At 53.0% G+C, this 19,535-nt stretch overlaps 1 protein-coding gene across 2 annotated transcripts; it reads right to left on the bottom strand.

Annotated features, from left to right (window-relative positions):
• Nucleotides 1-713: 713 nt before the first annotated feature.
• PGPEP1 (pyroglutamyl-peptidase I) lies at nucleotides 714-19,499 on the bottom strand. Of its 2 annotated transcripts, XM_014597206.3 has the most exons (5): nucleotides 19,412-19,499; nucleotides 18,059-18,111; nucleotides 8,418-8,534; nucleotides 7,778-8,010; nucleotides 714-7,123 (listed from the first exon to the last, which is right to left on the bottom strand). In XM_014597206.3, exons 1-5 carry the CDS (start codon nucleotides 19,443-19,445, stop codon nucleotides 6,931-6,933), a joined length of 630 nt encoding a protein of 209 aa, XP_014452692.1. In that variant the 5' UTR covers nucleotides 19,446-19,499; the 3' UTR covers nucleotides 714-6,930. The 2 variants fall into 2 exon arrangements, with proteins under 2 accessions (XP_014452692.1, XP_059575859.1); XM_059719876.1 differs by lacking the exon at nucleotides 18,059-18,111 and having other exon boundaries at nucleotides 19,412-19,471.
• Between the last annotated feature and the right edge of the window lie 36 nt (nucleotides 19,500-19,535).

Below are 19,535 nucleotides of genomic sequence, written 5' to 3'. Positions count from 1 at the left end.
CTCTGCCAGCGGGCCCTGGCTGCGGCTCCGTGGAGCTGCGCATCTCCGGGTAACGCTGACAGCCCCAGCCCCTCTGCCGGGACCTGCTGGAGCAGCTGCTGCCCGCCAAGGGTTCAGGCTTCTTGGCTCTTTCCGAATTGAGCCAGCTGCTAAAGTTAAACAAGGGTCTTGGGCATGTCGAGTGAGTCCGGGGGAGGAAACCCCAGCAGCAAGGGACCGTGTTTAAGTGCTTGAAACATTGGGAAAGAGTTCAGTTTTCCCGTCAATGCCGTGCCAGAGATGGGGAACACGGAGAGGCGAGGCCCTCGCGGGAAGCATCTCCATTGTTAGCTCCTGGGGGTTTCCCTCATGTGCAAACACTGCGCCGGGGCTGGGGCCGGCAATGGGACCCCCAGCGCTGCTCCCTCCCTGCTCTCCTCCTCTGCCGCCACGCCACATCCTGCCAGCGTCCCTTAACGGATGCTGCCTATGCAGCCAGAGGGGCACGTGTTTGGGTTACGTGCCACCTAGCCCGCGGGGCCGCACTTCCACAGACTCGCCCTCGCATTACGCAGGGAGCTGTAGCTGTAGCGTGCCCCTGAGATTTACCTGCAGGCAGATGGAGCAGGGGGACAGGGAGAGGAGTGCCACAGCCTAGGACATAAAAACCACGCCACGGGGCTTTCCGAGAGCAGGCCCTTGGGGACAGCGCGTCAAGGAGCACCACCGAGACAAAGAGTTCACTCATTTTTTATTGACTTTGAACTACCAGTGTCAGTTTTCCATTACAGAGTCCAGTCTAGCCACGGCAAGCTGAAGTTTGTACGGTACCGTTCGTTATTACACAGCCCTTTTGTGACACACGAGATTGTTTGGTTTTACAAGGCACTGCGAGAACACACTGAGTAAAACAGAAGCCCCAACAAATTTATAATTGTAGCTCCAAGAGTCCTGATAAGCACAAGATAGGCAACACCTGAGATACTCGGAAAAGACAAGTGTTTGATTTCACCACAAGTGACGTACAGGAGGACCAAGGCCGTAACATGCATCACCAGGGGAAGCCCGAACAGATAACAGAGCATCTGAAGAAATGGGAGCAGCAGATCAGCCAGGTTACCAAATGCACAGCGACAAGACAGACCGTGCGCCCACGCACGCGCATCCACACGTGTGCACACACGCACTAAAACAGCAATTTCTCGGCTCCCACTAGGTCTGGATGGGTTTTCCAGAGGTCGTAATAGCTCGATTCAGCGCAGAGCTGCTAGAGAATTTACTCGGCGAAAGGGGACTCTGCAAACCAGTTCAGCAGTTTACTCCCAGCTGCAGGAGCCCAGTCTCCCCGTTTCCCCCTCCCCAAGCCCGTGTGCATCCCAAAAGCAAGCCCGGCCCCAGGAAAGGCACTCCCTGTTCATTAAAGTAAACTGGTATTTTAATAAGCTACAATACTATCCCTAAACCTGCATTAGGAGTAGCACAGAGGTTCCTGAGGGGCAGTGTATAGTTTCATTTCTTGTATTTTGTTCCTACCCACAACAGACGTCTTTAAGTAGCAGCAACTTCCTCGTTTCAAAGAACCGGGCGAGTGATTAACAGTCTATCTGCACGGCCCAAGAGCAGCCACGGATCTATCTTTCCTTGAAAGAGTTTTGCTTTGCTTTGGACATTTAGCAAACCAACCATGTACTTTTGCACTGATAAGAGACCATTCGCTCCGTCCAACTGCAACTGCTAGTTTGGAAAAGAAAAGCACCTTCCACCACAGCAAAAGTGTTAGCAATGATTTCTGGGACAAGGCAACATAACCTCCATGCACAAGATTTGAAGGTGTGACAGGCTGCACTTCATGCAAGCTTCCCCGCACAGCTGGAAGAGAGAGCCAGCAGAGTGAGCGAACCTGGACCGGCCCGCAGAAGTGGTAAGCAGCGCTTGGAGCGAGGCCGTTCATCCACTGGTTCGAAAGATGAGAAACACGGAGTTAAAACAGAGCCAGACTCGCACTTCAGCTGCGGCAGAACACCCTCGCTTGCCAGAATCTGCTGTTCTCGCCTGTGCTACGGGGAGTTGGTCAGAGGAAGCTATTTCTTTGATATTTTACCACCTCTTTCCCTATTTCTGGTCCAGGCAGGTCTTCCCCTTGTCATTGCTTTTACACCTTTCAAGGGTCTGCTTGTTATAACACATTTCACTGCATACCATCACATATGGCAAGTCTGAGGATCATCACAATACTGAAAGAAAGGTCAGCAGACAGACAGACGAGTGCCTTACGTTTTTCACTGAAAAAATCCTGGAGTCGGTGCCTTCTGCTAGCTAGTCTGCAGTCTTGGGCGCTCCCGAGTGCTTACCCCAGGCAGACCACCCCACGCCAGCGACTTGTGCTACCATCTGCCAGCTGAGCGAGGCACGAGCCGTTAACGCTCCTGGAAGCCTGGGCAGACCGCACACAACACATCAAAGCCTGGATGTCGCAGCCAAGCAAAGACAAAACCTTTTGCTGCCTGGGTAAGTAACTGAGATCCTTTCTTGACTTGCTCAAAGCACGTACAGCACAAGTGCTAAGGAAATGCAGATAAGCTATCACGTTAGATCAGGCCTGTGGCCCAACAAGTCCATTATCCTGTCTCTGGCTGCTCTTGTGCAAGTGCCACCCCTGCCTGCTGCCTCACGCAGCGCTACCTGGGGACAAAGATCACGTCTCGATTTCTGCCAGAAGCCTATTTACGCCACAAAGTTGGATTGCTCTGTGCGCGCTGTTGCCAACACCAAAACCAGCATCAAGAGGCTAGCTAGGCACTTGCCAGCAGCAGTCAGCTCCCACCTGAAATGCAGAAGGTGGCATTTATTTCAACTATATTCGAAACGTTCCCCGTGTCCCCGGAGCGGAGAGAGGGAGGAGGCTGGGCAGCGCTCACCCAGGCCCCTCCACAGAAAATGCTCTTCAGTCTCACGTCACAATCCTTCTCCACACCTCTAACCATCTCCATAGCCTTTGCCATCTTCCCTGCGACTGCCCAGCCCAGAGGAGACCGACCGAACCTGAGCCACGCTAAAAACAAACGTGCGCCACGCGCGACCTTTCATCTTCCGAAATCCCCTCTCCGATACTCGCGCCACCCGCTCCCACGTGGCAGCGTTCAACTTCACGAGCGCGCTCCCGACGCCCAAGTCTTTCTATTCGCAGAATCCTTCAGGTTCAGGAGCCTCCTCCCGCCACACAACGTACGTTACTGGGCACTTCCTCCACCTGGGTTTCCCCCGCTCTTGTGCTCACCGATTCTGGAACGGATACACAAGTATCTGTAGCTTCTCACAACCCCCCACTGTTTTCACACCTGAACAACCAAGTGCCAAACGTCACCCATTCGCACTCGCCCCCTGCTCGGTGAGTGCAGAAAACGACACCCGGCCCGGTGCAAAGGAACCTCCCCGATTCTCTCGTCTCCTCTGCAAACCTGCTCCCCCAGCTCTCCAACCCCGCTGTGCAGAGGCGATGAACAGCAAACCCGGCGCTGCAACGAGACCTTGCTAAAGCTCTGCAAGTTATTACCCTGTAAAAATATAAAGTAAACTAATGAGAAGTCAGCCCGACTTTCCTTCATTTACTTGCGTCTTTGAAAAGTTCGGTAGTTGGCAATGGGTCTTCCAGGCCGTGCAAATTAGCATAGTTCTGTTTATTAAATGATCTGAAGGAGAAAGCAGACAGCAAACATTACACACGACAGTCACTGTTTGGAGAAGCTTTTGATCATTTTTATGTTGCGATTGCAAACCAAAGACGTATATATAGGAAACACATTGCATGTTAATGAGTTTAACAAAAAGATTCAACAAAACAAAAAAGTATTTAATTTAGGTAGGATTAAATAAAATGAGTTAAATGTCACAATTAAAGAAGTTCTGCTATACAAAACTTGACTACTAACAACATAAGACACCCGCTCTTTCAAGAAATCATCTCCAACTACTAATTCTTAGAACAAAGAGATTATAGAATAAATTATGTTTTCTAGGAAATAAAACTGATCACATGAAGCTTTACAAAAGCAAATGGTGAGGGGATGCAGACAGTTAAAACAAAGCTCAAAATAAAGTGAAGAATATTTGCGGAAATAAAAAAAAAAATGACCAACGGGAAGGGCTCAATTCTCAGTCCTTGAGCAGGCAGAAATCACTGAAATGGAGCTCCTCTCCAAGGAGGATTGCAAGAAGAGGCGGCGAGACGGCCGCCCGAGGGTGCTGGAGGGGAGACTCTTACAGGTTGGCAAAACTAATCTGCAGTAGTTTCCTCTCTGCACAGCCACATCCCTCCCACCTTCTCCACTCCTCGCTCCAGAGACCTCTTGCCACACGTCCATACAGCCACCCCTTGGCCTCAAGCAGATTGCACTGGGTGTCATGCAAGGTTGGCACTAGGACACTCCCCGCTCAGCGTGTACAAGCCCCTCAATAACGGCGTGCAGAGCACTGAGCAGGGAAATGCTGGAGGAGCCCGTGCACCTCCTCGAGCACCGGAGACGTCTGTTGGAACAGGGTCACCAGACCGGCCAATGATCCCTAGATCCAGAGCTGCTAGAGATTTACCCCCCGAACCAGGAGGCAGACGGGTGCCACGGACACGGGACGTCTGCTCCAGCGAGCCAGACAGCACTCTGCAGAGAGCAGAGCTTGTGCTGAGCCGCATCTGTGACTTCCTGGGACCTGCAGCGCAGCAGGCGGGTCAGAGACCAGCACGTGGAGTCTCACGTCCACGGCCACTCCGCCTCCCTCAGCTGCGGAGCTCCTGCTCCCATTTCATGCCCAGCTGAGAGGCTGAGCGTAAGCGAACCAGTGTCACGGCAAACGACTCCCATCACCTGCAACGTTCAGGGGGAACATGAATCATTTCTTCTTAAGAAGTTCAGCAGTCGATACATTTTGATGATCAGAGCTGCCTACCGACTACAGGAAAAAGTGAAGTAACTCCACTGTGGGTAAAAACCACGTAAAAATCACTGGTATTTAAACAAAGCATTAAATATAATAAATTACTAGACAGGAAGCTGGGGTCTTCCCCGCTGCTGGTTCTCGGACAAGTGCTACTCTGCATCTGGACAAGGAGGAGAACGTACGCTACGCTTGTTCCTAAGGCCACTTCCATGATCCAGAAGAGCCCGTACAGAAACACGGCGACCACTTCTGTGGTCAACTAACCTTAAAAGCAACCCAAACACGCATTCGGACAAGCTTCTCTAGCAAAAGAGGTGCCTTGAACACAGCTGCAGAAGTCTCTATCCTGTCTCTCAAATGCAAATGAGAAGTGGCATTTTCTTTGTCACTAGACTTCCAGTTGGGAAGTAGCAATAAAAAGGCAGCTCTCACTGAGAGATACTAGGACAGAAACATCATAATTGAAGAACTCAAAAATAGCGATAGACATTTCTAGCAAGTCTCAAAGTGTATCTATGTCAATATATCATTTTAGTAAAAGCATTAGAACTAGTCACAGAAGTTCTCATTCAAACAGTGCCTGGAGCGGGCCACAGCCAGCGTTACCCTGGCACACACCACAACCACGGCTCGGCGGTCGAGTGCACACACGCTGGCTTAGTAACGTTCCCCCCAAGGCTTGGAAAGTTGCAGCCACCTTCTCAATACCACGTCTGGAGAGTCTGCAGGGCACAACCGAGGAGCCCCGATGCCACAACCGAGGCCAGAGGCAACCTAGAAATGCCTATTTTAGGTACAAATCTTAAGGTTTCCAAACACATCAGTTTGGGGCAGCAGAAAAGGTTAAACTTTGGGGTGTTTGGCTTGGCAGAAATGGTCCAGCCTCGAAGCTGCATTTTAGCATGTGTGTATCAATGACAAGTCAAGAGAGCGACCTGGTATTTAACTCGGACATCATGCTACCTCCAACCTCTGAAGAGAAGGAAAATTTACAATTAATTAATTAATTAATTTACAATTAGGAAAGCACGGAGATGCTTTTAAGGTAAAGGCTGGGTAACTTCTAGCACCAAGGTTCTAGGAAAGTACATCCCCAAAGCAGAAAGCGGTCACCAGTGAAGCTCTCTCACCTGCTGCACACTGGGGTCTGTGCAGGAATGGGATAGTGTGCTTTGTACAGGAGGTATACAGTTGGTCTGAGCAAGAAAGGTGGCATTAGCACAATAATAATTAAAAAAACCAACACACAAAAACATTTGGAAATATTTGGCGTTTTGGACACGTGCCACATACAAAAAGCCATCCCCACGTCATGTCTCAGAGCACTCCACACAAGGAATCTCAAACCCCTTCTGTTGGCAGCAACCAGGCTGGTCCGACCTACTCCGAGCCCTCACAGGGTCCACAATAACGCACTGGTTTAGGATTGGCAAAAAAAAAAAAAAAGAAAGATTTAGCGCCCAAAACACATTTGATTTCACTGAAGAATTAGTGACTTGTGTCCCAAATAAATACACTTAAGGAACGAGGCTACTCACAAAGACACGCCCAGACCCTTCTATGCCAACTGTTCTCAGCTATCCTTTTATATTAAAAACCTAGGGGTTTTTTTCCTTTTTCTTTTTTAAATTAAGGACTGGTAATTAGCAGGCACTATCCATCCCCTGCACCTGAACTCCAATTCCAGGTATAAACCTTTCCATCTGGCCTGCGGGAGATTGTTCAGGAGCTGCCGTTCGGCTGGCAGGTGAGCTCTGTAGAAAATACAGCGCACGCTTTTCAGCCAGTTCAGGACATAGTAGCTGCAGGCGGTTTAAGGGAAGAGACTTTGAATCCTCCTTTGCCTAACTGAAATGCGCACGTCTGAAGAAAAGAGCGGCAATTTCTGCACGTGAAGTTCACCTGGATTCTCAAGTCTGGGGTCTCACTGTGCACGTTTCAGACAGACTGGATCCCCCTGGATTTTAGCAGTAGGGAATGATCTTGGAAGTGCAATAGTGGGGTGACGTCTGCCCAGTTTCAGTGTTCATGCTGACAATTAATTTTGCCCTCGGACTGCTCCAAAACATCGAGCATTTCCTCTATGATCGCCTGCAGGGCCCGGCCCAGCTGTTCCGCAGTATAGGGTTTTCCCAGCGGAGGCACGTGAACAAATGCAGACCTGCCCCGGCTCTGGTATAAGGACGTGTAGTAAGTAAAATCACAGAGGTATCTGAAATCAAGAAAAGAAAAAAGCAGCTTATTTAGCGACAGATGACAACTGGTGAGTAAGACAGGTCAGAGTAACGCGAGTCAGTGCAATAGCTGCTCTCGAATGGAGCATAACCAGCAGCTCCTGCTTCATTAGCAGCGGTCAGCTGTTAAAGAACAGGGATGGATGATGAAGCTCCTCTTGTTCTGGCCTCTGTCACCATCTCCACGGCAGCTGGCCAGGTCCCAGAGGCTTATGCAATTCCTAAAGCTGCTAGTCTAGATAAAGCAGCTTTTTCCCCAGAAAGCAAAATCATCGCACTTGTAACTGCACAACCTGGAGTTTAATGCCAATCCCAGGCCTCAGGAAAACCAAAAAGGCACATCCAAAGGTGTTCATGGGGCCATCTGCTCCACGGTCTGTACTGCAATACAAGGGAGTGGGAGGTCAAACGCTCCCGGCAATGAAAGGCCTGAACCTCTCCTGCCCCGCGCTCCACGTAGCCGCATATACCTGCGCGAAGTGGGGGTGCCAGTGTGAGCACCGCAGGCTGAGGCAGTGGGAACGTGGTCCCGGGAGGCACACGACTGCCGAACCCAAGCCTGAACTTCGCCCTGCAGGAAAGGAACACGCACGACAGCACGAGCTCGTTTCCCTCCGGTCACCACCCCGTACCTGCCGGCATCCTTGGATATAGTCACGGTAACATCCAGCCCGAGCGTCGAGACTCTCTTGCACACCGCATCCATGTCAATGATGGAATCGATGCACTCCGGACCCCCTTCTATGCAGCACTGGGAGCCGGGGCAGAACCGGCAGTTGTCCAAGCCTTTGTAGCCTACGTTATGTCCACATTTTTCCAGCGTTACGGTAGTAGCCATGCCCGAAACACCCACGTGAACTACCAACTGCAAGAGGAAGAAAGCAAGTTAGAGCTGCTGGCATGGGGAGTGGGGGGGGACAGCCCTGCCGCACGTGTCCAGGGGTGCGTGGGGGAGGAGACTCATTCAGACCCCTTCACGCAGGTCAGACGGGCGGTGGAGATGACTGACCAAATGTGCCAGGGACAGAACGGCCCCGGTGGCACGGGTGAGTGGCATGGTGCTCAGACTGCCCTCCTAGCATCAAGCGCTCCTACAGACCAGCACCCTGGTCTCTTCTTCCTCCTCCTGGACCTCTGCTAGAACGGCCGACCCAGGGTCAGATCAGCCCGAATTTGAACACGTGTTAGAAACTGGACTTGTCGTCAGAACCGTGCGCTCCTGGCAGTACGGACAGCAGGCTTCGGTTCTCAGTTCCCCTTTTACTCACTCACTTGTGGACTGTGCTTCTTCCATAATGCAGGAATTAGTCTTTGTACAGTTTGGTATTCAACTGGGATTTCGTACACGTGCAGATCCACACCGTCTCCCAAACCCAGCTTCTCAAGCTCCTGAGAACAGAAGGCAGCAAAATACCAAAGCGATCAGATATGGACGCAAGAGATTTAAAAAAAAAAAAAGATATAGAAGCCAGAGGCACTCTGTTGCAAGCATGCCTTTTTCTGGCACGCGCGGAAGGAGTCAGAGCGGCTCCCTGCTCCTAGCACAGACACAACCTGATCCCTTCACTGCAACTGTGCGATTTGGGACAGATGAGACCCAACGGGGCAGTGGTCCTGCGCCGTCCGGCCAGCCGCCGCGGGCTGGAAGCAGCACGCCAGGGCCCGGGCCGTGAAGAGAGGATCTCTCCCCAGGCGGGAGCAGGAAGGGGCAGAGGGACAGAAGGGGAACAGGCAGGCTTCCCACCTCCCGGCATGCAAGAGAGACCACAGCCCTGCCTCCGGCTTGTAGCACCACGAGGCAGGGACTCTACAAGACGGACGCAGAGCTCCTCCTCCGGAGAAGTGACGCAGCGATGGCGCGCTTACCCTCTCCATACGTTCCTGGCTTTTAATTTCATTTTGGCAGGATCAAAAACACAGTCCTAACATCTAAAACAGAGAGAGCTACCAGCACCATCCAGCATATTTGTGCAGAATCCTGCAATTTAGCTCGTTTTCCGTCTGATCTTTATACCACACCACGTCTGGTTTTTTTTCTTTTTTACTTTACAATGCTGGCTAAAAATCATCTCCTCATTTTGGGCACTTGGACAGTGAATTTCAGCTGAATGGACATGCAATGTTAGCTTCAGAGTTTATTCTCATGTGCAAAATTGGAAGAGAAAGCGGCAGGAGCGTGACAGGGATAACATCCCGAAACCCACATGCGATTACTAGGGAGAACTCAGTTCAAAGAGAAGATAGTCAAGAAATGTCCCCCGCTGCACTGGAAACCAGGGCGTGATCCCCTGGATCCCTGCAGCCGGTTGCCCCAGAAACCAAACTGGTATCCCAGGGTGTCAAAACTAAACGCTAAGACCAGTGGGAAAGTGCAGCCAGGCTTTCTAGCAGGGCACAAGTCTCCGTGCTGCAGTGAGGAGGGAGAGGCCCTTTCTGCACCAAAGGAAAAGTAAGAGGAGAGCGCTGCAGCCGCACCCCACCGCTCCAGGCAGGAAGGAAACGCAGCGATCCCCTGCGTCCGCCCCGGTTCCTGGAAGAGGTCTGCCCAGGACGCGCTCCCCAGTGACCGGACACACAACAGAGCGTGCCGCGGCGAGCGCCGGTGTGCATCCACTTCCACTTCCACCTGCCTCCCGCGCCCCCGAAGTGTTCAGGCTCTCCGCACCGCATCGCGACAGCCACCACCATCAGGGCCCAGCCCCTTATCCGACTACACCAGACAGAGCCACGCCTGGGCCTGGATGCACGGGATTTCTAACGAAGCCCTCGGCCTGAGCTTCCACTTGCTGTTGTTCAAAGACCTCAGAGCTCAGCTAGGGTCGCAGCACCTCGGCGAGAAGCAGCAAACTCCCCAGCAGATACACGTGCACAGAGCACGCGACGGGAGCTGAATGCAGGTTACTTACTGCCCGCGGTAACTGTAAACTCGTCACTATTCTCTTTCTGAGATGCCACCTGGGCCCAGCTGCGTTGTCACGGACGTTGCTGCATTTACCCCCGTGCCATCTGGGAAGAGCGCGGCAGGTAAAACGGGTTGCCCAGCTGCATAAACACGCCAACAAACTCTCCCCAGACCTGACGAAAGGCGTTTGTGCCCCAAAGCTTGCAAAGAACAATTTTTCCAACGATTTACTTGGTCTAATCAAAGATATCACATTGACCCAAAGAACCTTAACACTCCCTTGGCAATTTGGTTAAACCAGTGATTCTCAACCGGGGAGTGCGAGATCCTTCCACGGGTGCCACCCAGTGTCAGCACCGCTAGGTGTGCAAACACAGTTCACAAGATGAACCCAGAGATTTCAAACAGGAACCCACAGTCTTATAAACATCCCGACCTCTCACGGTCTGAGCTCTTTGCAACTCAAGACTTAGCCTCGAGCCTAAAAAGGTGGAGAAACCACTGCATTTCACGCGCGTCTCGGAGGGCTCGGCTGGCTTAATGGCTTTTGGTTTGATACCAGTATTTTCAACAGTCAGGTTACTGTTCCGTGCTCGGAAGATGTAGGACTCCCGACGTTTCTTGGTTGGACTAGATAGAAAGGCTGCCACGAGCCCCGAGCTGTGCAAACGGCACTGGGCTCCAAGCAGGTGTGCTCCTCTCACAAGTCGCTGCTCGCGAGAGCTATGCGAGGCGCACGGCGTGGAGGTATTTAGGAATCTGAGGGGCCGGGAGAGGCTGGAAGCCGAGTCCTTCTGCAGATTCAGGGCCTGGCTCACAAACCAACACAGTCAAGAGATCTCCTAAGCCCCGGGGGTTATTTAGGTATTTATGAGCTGCAGAGATACGTTGCCGTGGACGGGACTTCAGCCATCCACCGTGTATGGGCAGAAGCGAGCCCGGTGAAGCTGTGTCGACAGGGCTGGACGGGGTAAATAAACGCGACGGCTTCGTGCGGCTCTGGGCACTGCCCAAACCACGCGGCTCGTACATGCGAGGCGCGCAGCTGAGAGGGTGTTGAAGTAAGGACCCATCCGTGAATCCTGGCACGGACCCGCGGTTGTATTCTCGACTTCTACAGGAACCGTACATTTACTTAACCAGCCAGTAAACGAATCCTAAAGCAAGCCAGGTAAAATCAGCTTATTTAATGAGCTGGACAGCTGACAGTCCCTTAAAACTGGAATTGAAAACTTCTAGCTGAACTCACCGTGGCAGGGCCCAGCCCCTCTTCTTAAGAAAACGTGCGTCTCCTGGGCAGTAAAATAAAGGGGCTGTGTGTACGGCGCAAATCTGCCCTGCCTTCTGAACAGTAAAGGCTTTATGTGCCACTGGAAACTGGAACGAGTCTAAATGCAAGACAGCGGCAGTCTCTGAGTTTCTTAAATTCATTTGAAGAACTGCCGTTTTGCTCTAGTCAAAACTTTCCCCTATAACATAAGGGTCTCATGCAAACAGAAATCAGACACCAAACCGTAACTACGGCTGCCGATCGGACCGGCTGAGCCTTCCTGAATGCTCCCAGCCAGGAAGGGGAAAAACACGTACGATTCCCGTGCTACTTGGCTCTGAAGCGCAAATGCGAAAACCTAAGACTCGTCACTTCAAGGAAGGGAACAATTGGCCGTGGTCCCCGGCTGCAGCCCAGCACGTGGAGACCGGGAACTGTGGAAAGAGGAACATCACAATGATTTTGTTGTGACCTTCTTCCACACCCACCTAGCAGCGTTATCATTGCACTGAATTCCTGATGCTTGCATTATGAAGCACTGACAGAAGTGCACCGGGCACTGCATCTGTCTCCGTGTGGTCAGCGAGTAAAGGAAGACCGGGACTGCCTCTGGCTAATGTCGCCGAAAGTTTCTCAGCTCCCGCTTTGATGCTTCACCTTTGGCTATGGCCCGGCAGCGCAGCCAGCCAAAGGGTACCGTCTTAACAACCGCTTTGTGCAAGCACAGGCGCTTCAGGGAGCTGAAGCCAACTGGCTGCACTCACAACACTCCCCACGGCTGCCGTCAGGATCGCCCGCATGTTCTTCATGTTATTGCTTGCTTCTTGTCTCACGTCAGATCTGTTTTCAGCCAGCCGCGGCAGCTCCGCTGGTCCTAAAGCGCTCTCGGTATTATGAGCAGAGGTTTAGGGTTCTGTTCTACCATTGCCCGCACGCAGGACAGGACATATTTGAAAACCATAAGTGGCTTTATACAACTCTTTATACAACCAGAAGTGGCAAATGCCCCATGCCCCCTAGTAAGCACGTGAAGTGCACAGGGATGGCTCTGCATATTTAAGAGGAGGCAGATAAACATGGAAAAAACAAATCAAAGTACGCCAGGGATAGTTTCCTTTAAACCAGCTCAGCAACCTTTTAAGGCTGAGGGTTGGATTAACCTACTTGGGGTCAACGGCGCGGCAGCACGTGCTGGCATCCAGCTGCCACTGGCATGGGAAAGCACCTGCATCACCTCCGCCGGCGCAAGGAAGGACACTGCCACCAAAGCCCCACGCCTGCGGGCTGGATCAAAGGGCTTCAAAAGGCTGCCAGAGCCCTGCAGAAAAGCCCTGAGTGTATCCGCTAGACCGCTGGCGAGAAGCCGCTCCTGAATTCACTGGGGAGGGGAGGGAAAGTCGATGCTTCAATCAAGCAAGCCAGAATAAAGTAGTGTCTCATCATTACAACATGTAGCAAAGATTTTCTCCAAATGCAGCACGAGGTCATGGCCATGTTCCAGCTCGAGATGCTGCACGATTAGTTTTACCCACGCCTTTATAATGGAAATTGTTCACAGCTTAGCTGCCGAACGCAGCACATCCATTCCCCGGGTCTGCTCAGTGGTTGGTTTCCCAACAGGCGAGTCTGATCTCCACTCCCTTGCTTTTCCTCGGGGGTCCCCGGTTTGACGTACTCATCGTACCAGCAAGACTGAAGTCAGGAGTACTGCCACCATCCAGCCCAGCACGGGCCTGCCTCACCAGAAGCGAAGCCGCTTCCAGAGCCGTCAACCCTCGAGCATCCTGCGAGCTGTAGGGAGGGTCATGCCGCCGCGATCCGAAGCCTCTAAGGAAAAGGAATCGACTTCAGCGAGCTCGAGAGCCCGCGCGCTACATCCGCTCCGAAGCCACGCCACAGACTGCAGTCGGGAAGCGCTTTCCCAAAGCAGCTTAGGACCCCGAGCCACGTGCACTGCTGCCGGGACTGGAGTTAATGTTCATGTTCATACCTCCAGCGAGGTAATTTGACTTAACCAGGTAAAAGGCCGGCGAAGGCCAGGCGAGCTCATCGTGCCCTGCATTGGGCTGTAACCTAACTGCTAATGCCCGCTGAAGCTACAAAGTGCCTGGAGCGAACTCTCGCCTGCTCCCCTCCCACCGGCGGAAACAAGGCCTCCGCGCTTTTGGAAACTTGCTTGCTGGCATCCAAGTGCCAGGTGAGCAAAGCAGCGTCTAAGGACTTGGCCTTGCAATCTTCTCTGCAGCAGAATGAGGGAGCAGATGTTTCTTTCTGAACCGGCCTTTGAAGACTCACTCGCACCTCAGCCCCCATTTGGAGAGTCAGGTTGGGAGCGTGGATTATCATTTATTACCATGTACTTGCTTGGTCACCTCCTCTTCTTCTGGACGAGGCTTCAGCTGCGCTTATCCTGGCTACGGTTTGCAATGGCAACAGCGGTTTGGGGTGTTGAGGCACAGGGTCAGCGCGTTGTTGGGATCGGGCCCCGTGCAAGGTGTCCTTAGCGGAGGGTCACAGGCCGCTGCCGAGCGTGCGGCTGCTTGCTTTGGCTGCAGTGTCAGCTGAACAACCGCTCCAGCTTCCAGCGATTTACAAAAAATAAAACATAAATAACCTCGTCCTGACCTCCAAGACGAGCGCCCGCTCGAAGAGCTCTTTCCAGAGAAGACGACAAAGGCTTGGAAATGCAGGCGGGGAGCTTCAACCCCATCCAGAACCGCCCCATTCCCCTCCAGAAGCCTCCCGCGCAGATATCACAGCATGAAAACCCGGCACCCAGCTGGCTCCTTGGAAATGGGACTGAACGGTTCCCCACTGATTTATCTGGGCTTCCAACACGTCTGTGCAAATACCGAGGGGTGAAGCCAAGTTCAGTTCAGCTGTGTAGACCGGGGTGGGGGGGAAGCTTGTTTTCTGGCTCATATTTTAAAAGCCGCCAAGGGTGCTTGGGACCTCTGCAGGGGTCGAAGGCCAGGGGCCTTTCCAGGGAGCTGCCAAGGTCTGGTCCACGTGGAGATACTGGGTGAACAGGAGAGCAGCCTTGCTCTGCTCTGCCAGCTCCCACAAGGCACAAAACTCTCCAGGCACGTCAGCCCGAGCCGTTCTGGGGCGGCGAGACAAGGCACGACTCCTGGGGCAAGCTTCCCCGTCACGTTTTCCTCATCGTCCAACAGGCCGGCAAAATCCTCCCCGCGGAGATAAAAGGAGACGTGCCAAATCCCAGGAATTCCCAGGTTGGTTTCTCTGGCCGGCGGGGGTGGGGAAAGACCGCGGGACTAGAGAAGTAGCGAGCTGCGTTAGCCTGAAGTTTCTTATTTAAATCCATAAATAGCAAATCTTCCCCTCGACTTTAATCTAAATGTAAATGTTTAACTCAACCCGTGTTTCCCTCCAGTTATCAGCGGGGCCGGTTGCTTTCCTGGCGTTGTGCTCGCGATGCGAACGCTTGTGCACACTTACGCACACTAACAAGATTACGAACTGCCCCAGAAAAGACGAGTGGCAGACTTTTATGGACCAGCAGGTCTGAGCAACAACAATGATAAATCACTCGCGATGGCTCCGAGGGCAAGGCTGATATTAAAGGCTTGCTGTATTGATTAGTGTCTGGAGCGCGCAGACATTCATTACTAGAGATGGATGCTAAGTGATGTTTCACCACATCTTCTTTATACAAATCTGCTTGCACAACCGTAGGCCTTCCACGCAGTAGGTCTGTGAAATAAATAGTGTGGAAACACGTAAATACGAGCTGGTCTTCCCAATGCTCCAGAGCATCGCATCTCCACTCCCGAAAACACAGGTGGGAAGGAAAAAACCCTTAAGAAGCGGGACTTCTGCCCTCGAGAGCCACACGGGCTCGTATCACCGCGTGGAGGTTCACGCGCCGGGTGGAGCGCTCCAGGCTGCGACTTTCAGCTGGGAGTGTTTAGCAGCCGACTACTCCACTCCCTTCATCATTTACATTAAAAGTTCTTTACAAATTCCCAGCTAACAATTTTTGTAACCAAACGCAGCGTGCACACACTTCTATTCAATAATAAAAACGTCCTTTGGCCCCCAGACAACTTATTATCCGCAGCCCTGCGTACCTGACAGATAGAGAAAAACGAACACGTTTGACCGATTCCCCGACCCCTTAACAATGGGCTTCTTTGTAAGCCTTTAATATCCTTATCAGGTCTGTCTAGACACCCTGACAGCAATTGTCCCTAGTAATGTCAAAATGCACTCTGACCCTTCTTCTCATCCTCCAGCTCGGCTAGAAACATTTCAAGGGGACGAACGCAAGAGCCAATTAGCTTCACAGTCCACGGGGCACACCTGTGTCTGGCTGACCTGGACACCTCTGCACAGACAACAGACTCTTTGATGCGGGGGGTGAGCCAGAAGATTGAAGCAAGCAGGAAACTAGTTTCAACATTATTTCTTTCTTTCTCTCTCTTCATTTCTTTTATTTTTCTAAAGGCCTGGATAAAACCTAGCTTTGACAGCTCACCCAAAGAACGCAGTTGAGAAAATTAAAAGAAAATAAGATACTTAAACAACCTAGTATATGTCCAGCTCTGTAAACAGGAGACAAAAGACCTCTATTTCATATAAAACCCATTATTTTAGGGGTGTCCGTAATAAGGACCTTTTTTTAAAAAAAGGTCAAGCAATCAGAGCTGAACTTCTGTTCTTTGAAGGTAACGTATGTCTGCACGTATGTACGGTGTAGGGCACAGCTCCTAGCCTCCAGCCTTGTTTACAGAACCGGTCTCTCTCCTCATCTGCACAAAAGCAAAAAGCAGTGAACTTCACATTATTAGAAAGCCGCAGTGAGTATTTAAGATAGACTCTATTTTACCAAATGCAAGTAATAATTTAGCTTTCAGGAGCAAATAAGTCATTGCAGTTTGAAAGACCCCCCCCCCCCCCAAAAAAAAAAAACAACAAAAACCCAAAACCATATTTACACCCTACATGCAAACAAAAAGCCACACAAAACCAAAAGAACTGGAGAGAAAAGCAGAGAATTTTATCCTCAGGATGCAGGATAATAAAAGATGTAATAAACCAGAACTAGCTTAGCCCTAGAGCTAGGAAGGATTTACAAAGATTGTTTAATTGATTTTTCTTCTATTAAAATGCAGATCACACCGTCTGGGATTCAGAAACTCAGACACATGTCTTTGTGTCCACTCAGCTCCATGAAGTCCCCTGTCTGAAACTTGCACAATGCCCAACTCGCACATGTTCAAAAGACATGCTGTTCCTTTTTGTCTGGGCCTCTCGGCACTGGGGCAGAGTTGGGAAAAGGCAAATCCCTCCCTCGCTGCTTGAACGTTCGGTTTTCTGGGATTCTGAGGCAGAATCTGCCAAAAAAAGCAGCTGAAGTTCAGTATTCTCAGACAACCTGTCACAAGAGTCTCCAGCAATATCCTCCATTCCTTCCCCTACTGCAAGCAACCGTGGCTTAAGGCTGAAGGAATTCCCTTAAAATCTTCTCTCGATGCAGATCAGAGATTTGACTCGTTCTTCTAAAGAGAAGAAAAGTCACCAACTCCATTATCTCCGCCACCCCGGAGACACGCTGGCCCCTGTATATAACTTCCCTCGTCCACAGAAGAAGTGGTTTGCCAGGGATAACTGCCCTCGTGCCAGCGAGAGGCGGGCAGGAGCAGCCGGCCTCACCACCTAATAGCGGGTGATAGTCGCTGCAGACACACGCACACGTGCACACACTTTTCCTGACCTCGGGCTGAGCAAACCCCATCTCCGAAGTACACGCAGCCCCAAAGAGCCCACAGTGCCGGAGGTTCAGTCCCCTTGTAACAGTTGCAGCATTAGACAGCTGGCTGGCCCCCCAGCAGTTGACTGGAACGGATTCTAGTTTGGGATTGAATTTACCAGCTTTCTACAGAATATGTTCAACCCCGAGCTCTGAGGGGATGGAGGCTGGCTGGGGAGAAAAATACGCCTATTTTCCTGGGCAACTGTACGGAGACGTACCCCGACCTTAGCGCAGCTCTCGCAAGCGAACACTGAGGCAGGGCGCTGCAGGGAAAGCAGGATTCCTCCGTTCACGGAAGCGCTGACAAAGCCCGACTTCTTGCTGGCGTCTAGCGCACGTCTTTTAAGACCATACAGCAAAGCACACACATGACCATGCGCGCAGGCACAGCACGACGGGCGTAAGCTTCCTATGTAATGATTTGCTCAAGTAGTAACACCACTTTGTAAACGCTCCCCACGGGAACACCGAAGCCTACTCACATTTCAGAGGTAAGCAGGGGTTAAGTGACATGCCCAAGGCCTTTACTCTGGGACACGACCTCATGAATTGCACGCACTAAAAGCTATGCCCATCCACTACACAGATCTCTGGCGAGGGAGGAAGGTCTCAGGTGTTTAAATCCCCGAAACCCCCTTCCCCCAATAGTCTGCACTTTTCAGGGGTAAGGAAGGGAAGCAACAGTTAAAAGGATGGTATTTGAGGAGTTACTCTGCAAATCCTTCGTTCTGCTTAACTACGGTTCTGCAGCGGGGCAAAACCCCACTTCCCCGGGGAGCGCTGGGTTTTGACAGACAAATCAAAGGCGCCGTCTGGTGATCATCGCGGCACCTGGGGCCCACACGCCGCGGCCGATATCCTGGGAGCACGGTTTGGCAAAGGACATACCATACAGTCACAAACTCCAGGTTTGCAAGGGAGGAGGGATGACAGAAACACGCCGAGCGTTTGGGTGGTGTGGTTACCTGAACTGCAATCCAGCTGGCATTAACCGCGTGCTCTCCAAACGGACCAAACCCTGAAACAACAACAGGAACGACACAGTGAGGACACGACTCTCGCAGGCTCGGCCGGACTTCGAGGTACGGCGCGGCTCGAACTGTCCTGTTTTAAACGCGTCTTGGGGCAGGGGTGGGGGGATTGCGTGTGCACGCGACAGCGTCCTCCTCCGGTCCCGAGTTCTGGATCACTTACATCCGAGTAACGGGTTGAAACTGTTCCATCTTCCAAAACGCGGGGCTGGCGGAAAGCACGTGCGCTACCTCCGGACTGGGCGCGGGCAACAGGTCATCTCGGGCGCTGCTCTTCCCCGCGAGCAGCGTGTCCCCCCCCACCCCCACCCCCACCCCGGGATAGCTCTGGCTCCCATTACAGAACAGCCCTCGGTACGGGATGTTTCTGTCCTCGAGGCTGGACCCCACCCCGCGAGCGCAGCAGCCTGCCAGCCACCTCCGCGCCAAACCTGCCCCGCGATTCCCATCGCCGGGGTTAGCTTCACCAGGGAGGTGGAGCGCGCGAGCGGCGAGGACCGTGCTGCAGAGCGGACTTGCCCCCTTCGCCTGCTTTCTAATGAATAACTCGGGGTTAACGAGTAACTCGTAACCCCCCGGGCTGAGCCCGCGCGCAGAGGTTAAGCAATTCATCTGCGTGCAAAGTTGCATCGATAGACTTTGATTTGAACTTTCAGGCAGCACACGTCTCCGTTAGCGTCCCAGGATCTGGGGTGCGAGGAGTTGTCCTGTAAGCTGCGTCCTGGCTGGCGGGATACGGCCGGGGACGTTTTCAGTCCAGCCAAGCCCTCGCGTCGCCCCCGGCCGGCCCCCGCGCAGGCGACCCGGCTGCTGGACCGGCCCGCGGGACGCAGGCGAAGGGGAAGCAAAGCATCCCGACGGGGCGCGGGGACCCCTCAACCCGGGGCCGCCCAAACGCGCCGTCCCCGCGCCAGCGACGCTCCCGTGTCCGCACGGCCCCGCTTCTGACCCCGGCAAAGCGCGGCGGTCACCACCTGCCCCGGGGCCGGACCCCCCGCCCCGCCAGCCCACACCTGCCACGGCCCAGGGCAGGTGCTGGCGGGGAGCCCACGGCCTGCCCCGAGGAGGGACCGAGCGCCCGCACACGCCTGCACGCAGCGTGCACAGACACTTCCATACGTACCTGCACACCCCCGTGCACACGCACGCATACACTCCCCCATGCACACGCGTGCACACCCCCGTTCCCACCCCGCAGCCTCTCCGGGACTTTCCCGAAGTTGCGGGTCTCGGGGGTCCCTTGTCAGCGGCGCCGCCCGCCCCCGGGCCGCGCCCCCGGCCGCTCACCCGTCACCACCACCGCCCGCCGCCGCTTCTCCATCGCGCTGCGGCTCCAGATCCGGCTCCGGCTCCGCCGCCGCCCCGGCACTGCCCGCGCCCCGCCCCGCCCCGCCCCGCCGCGCCCCCGCCC

Source organism: Alligator mississippiensis, chromosome 16 (assembly GCF_030867095.1).
Source record: "Alligator mississippiensis isolate rAllMis1 chromosome 16, rAllMis1, whole genome shotgun sequence".
Lineage (NCBI taxonomy): Eukaryota > Metazoa > Chordata > Crocodylia > Alligatoridae > Alligator > Alligator mississippiensis.
Note: the sequence above shows the minus strand (reverse complement) of the source record. Positions and strands in the feature narration are given on the sequence as shown.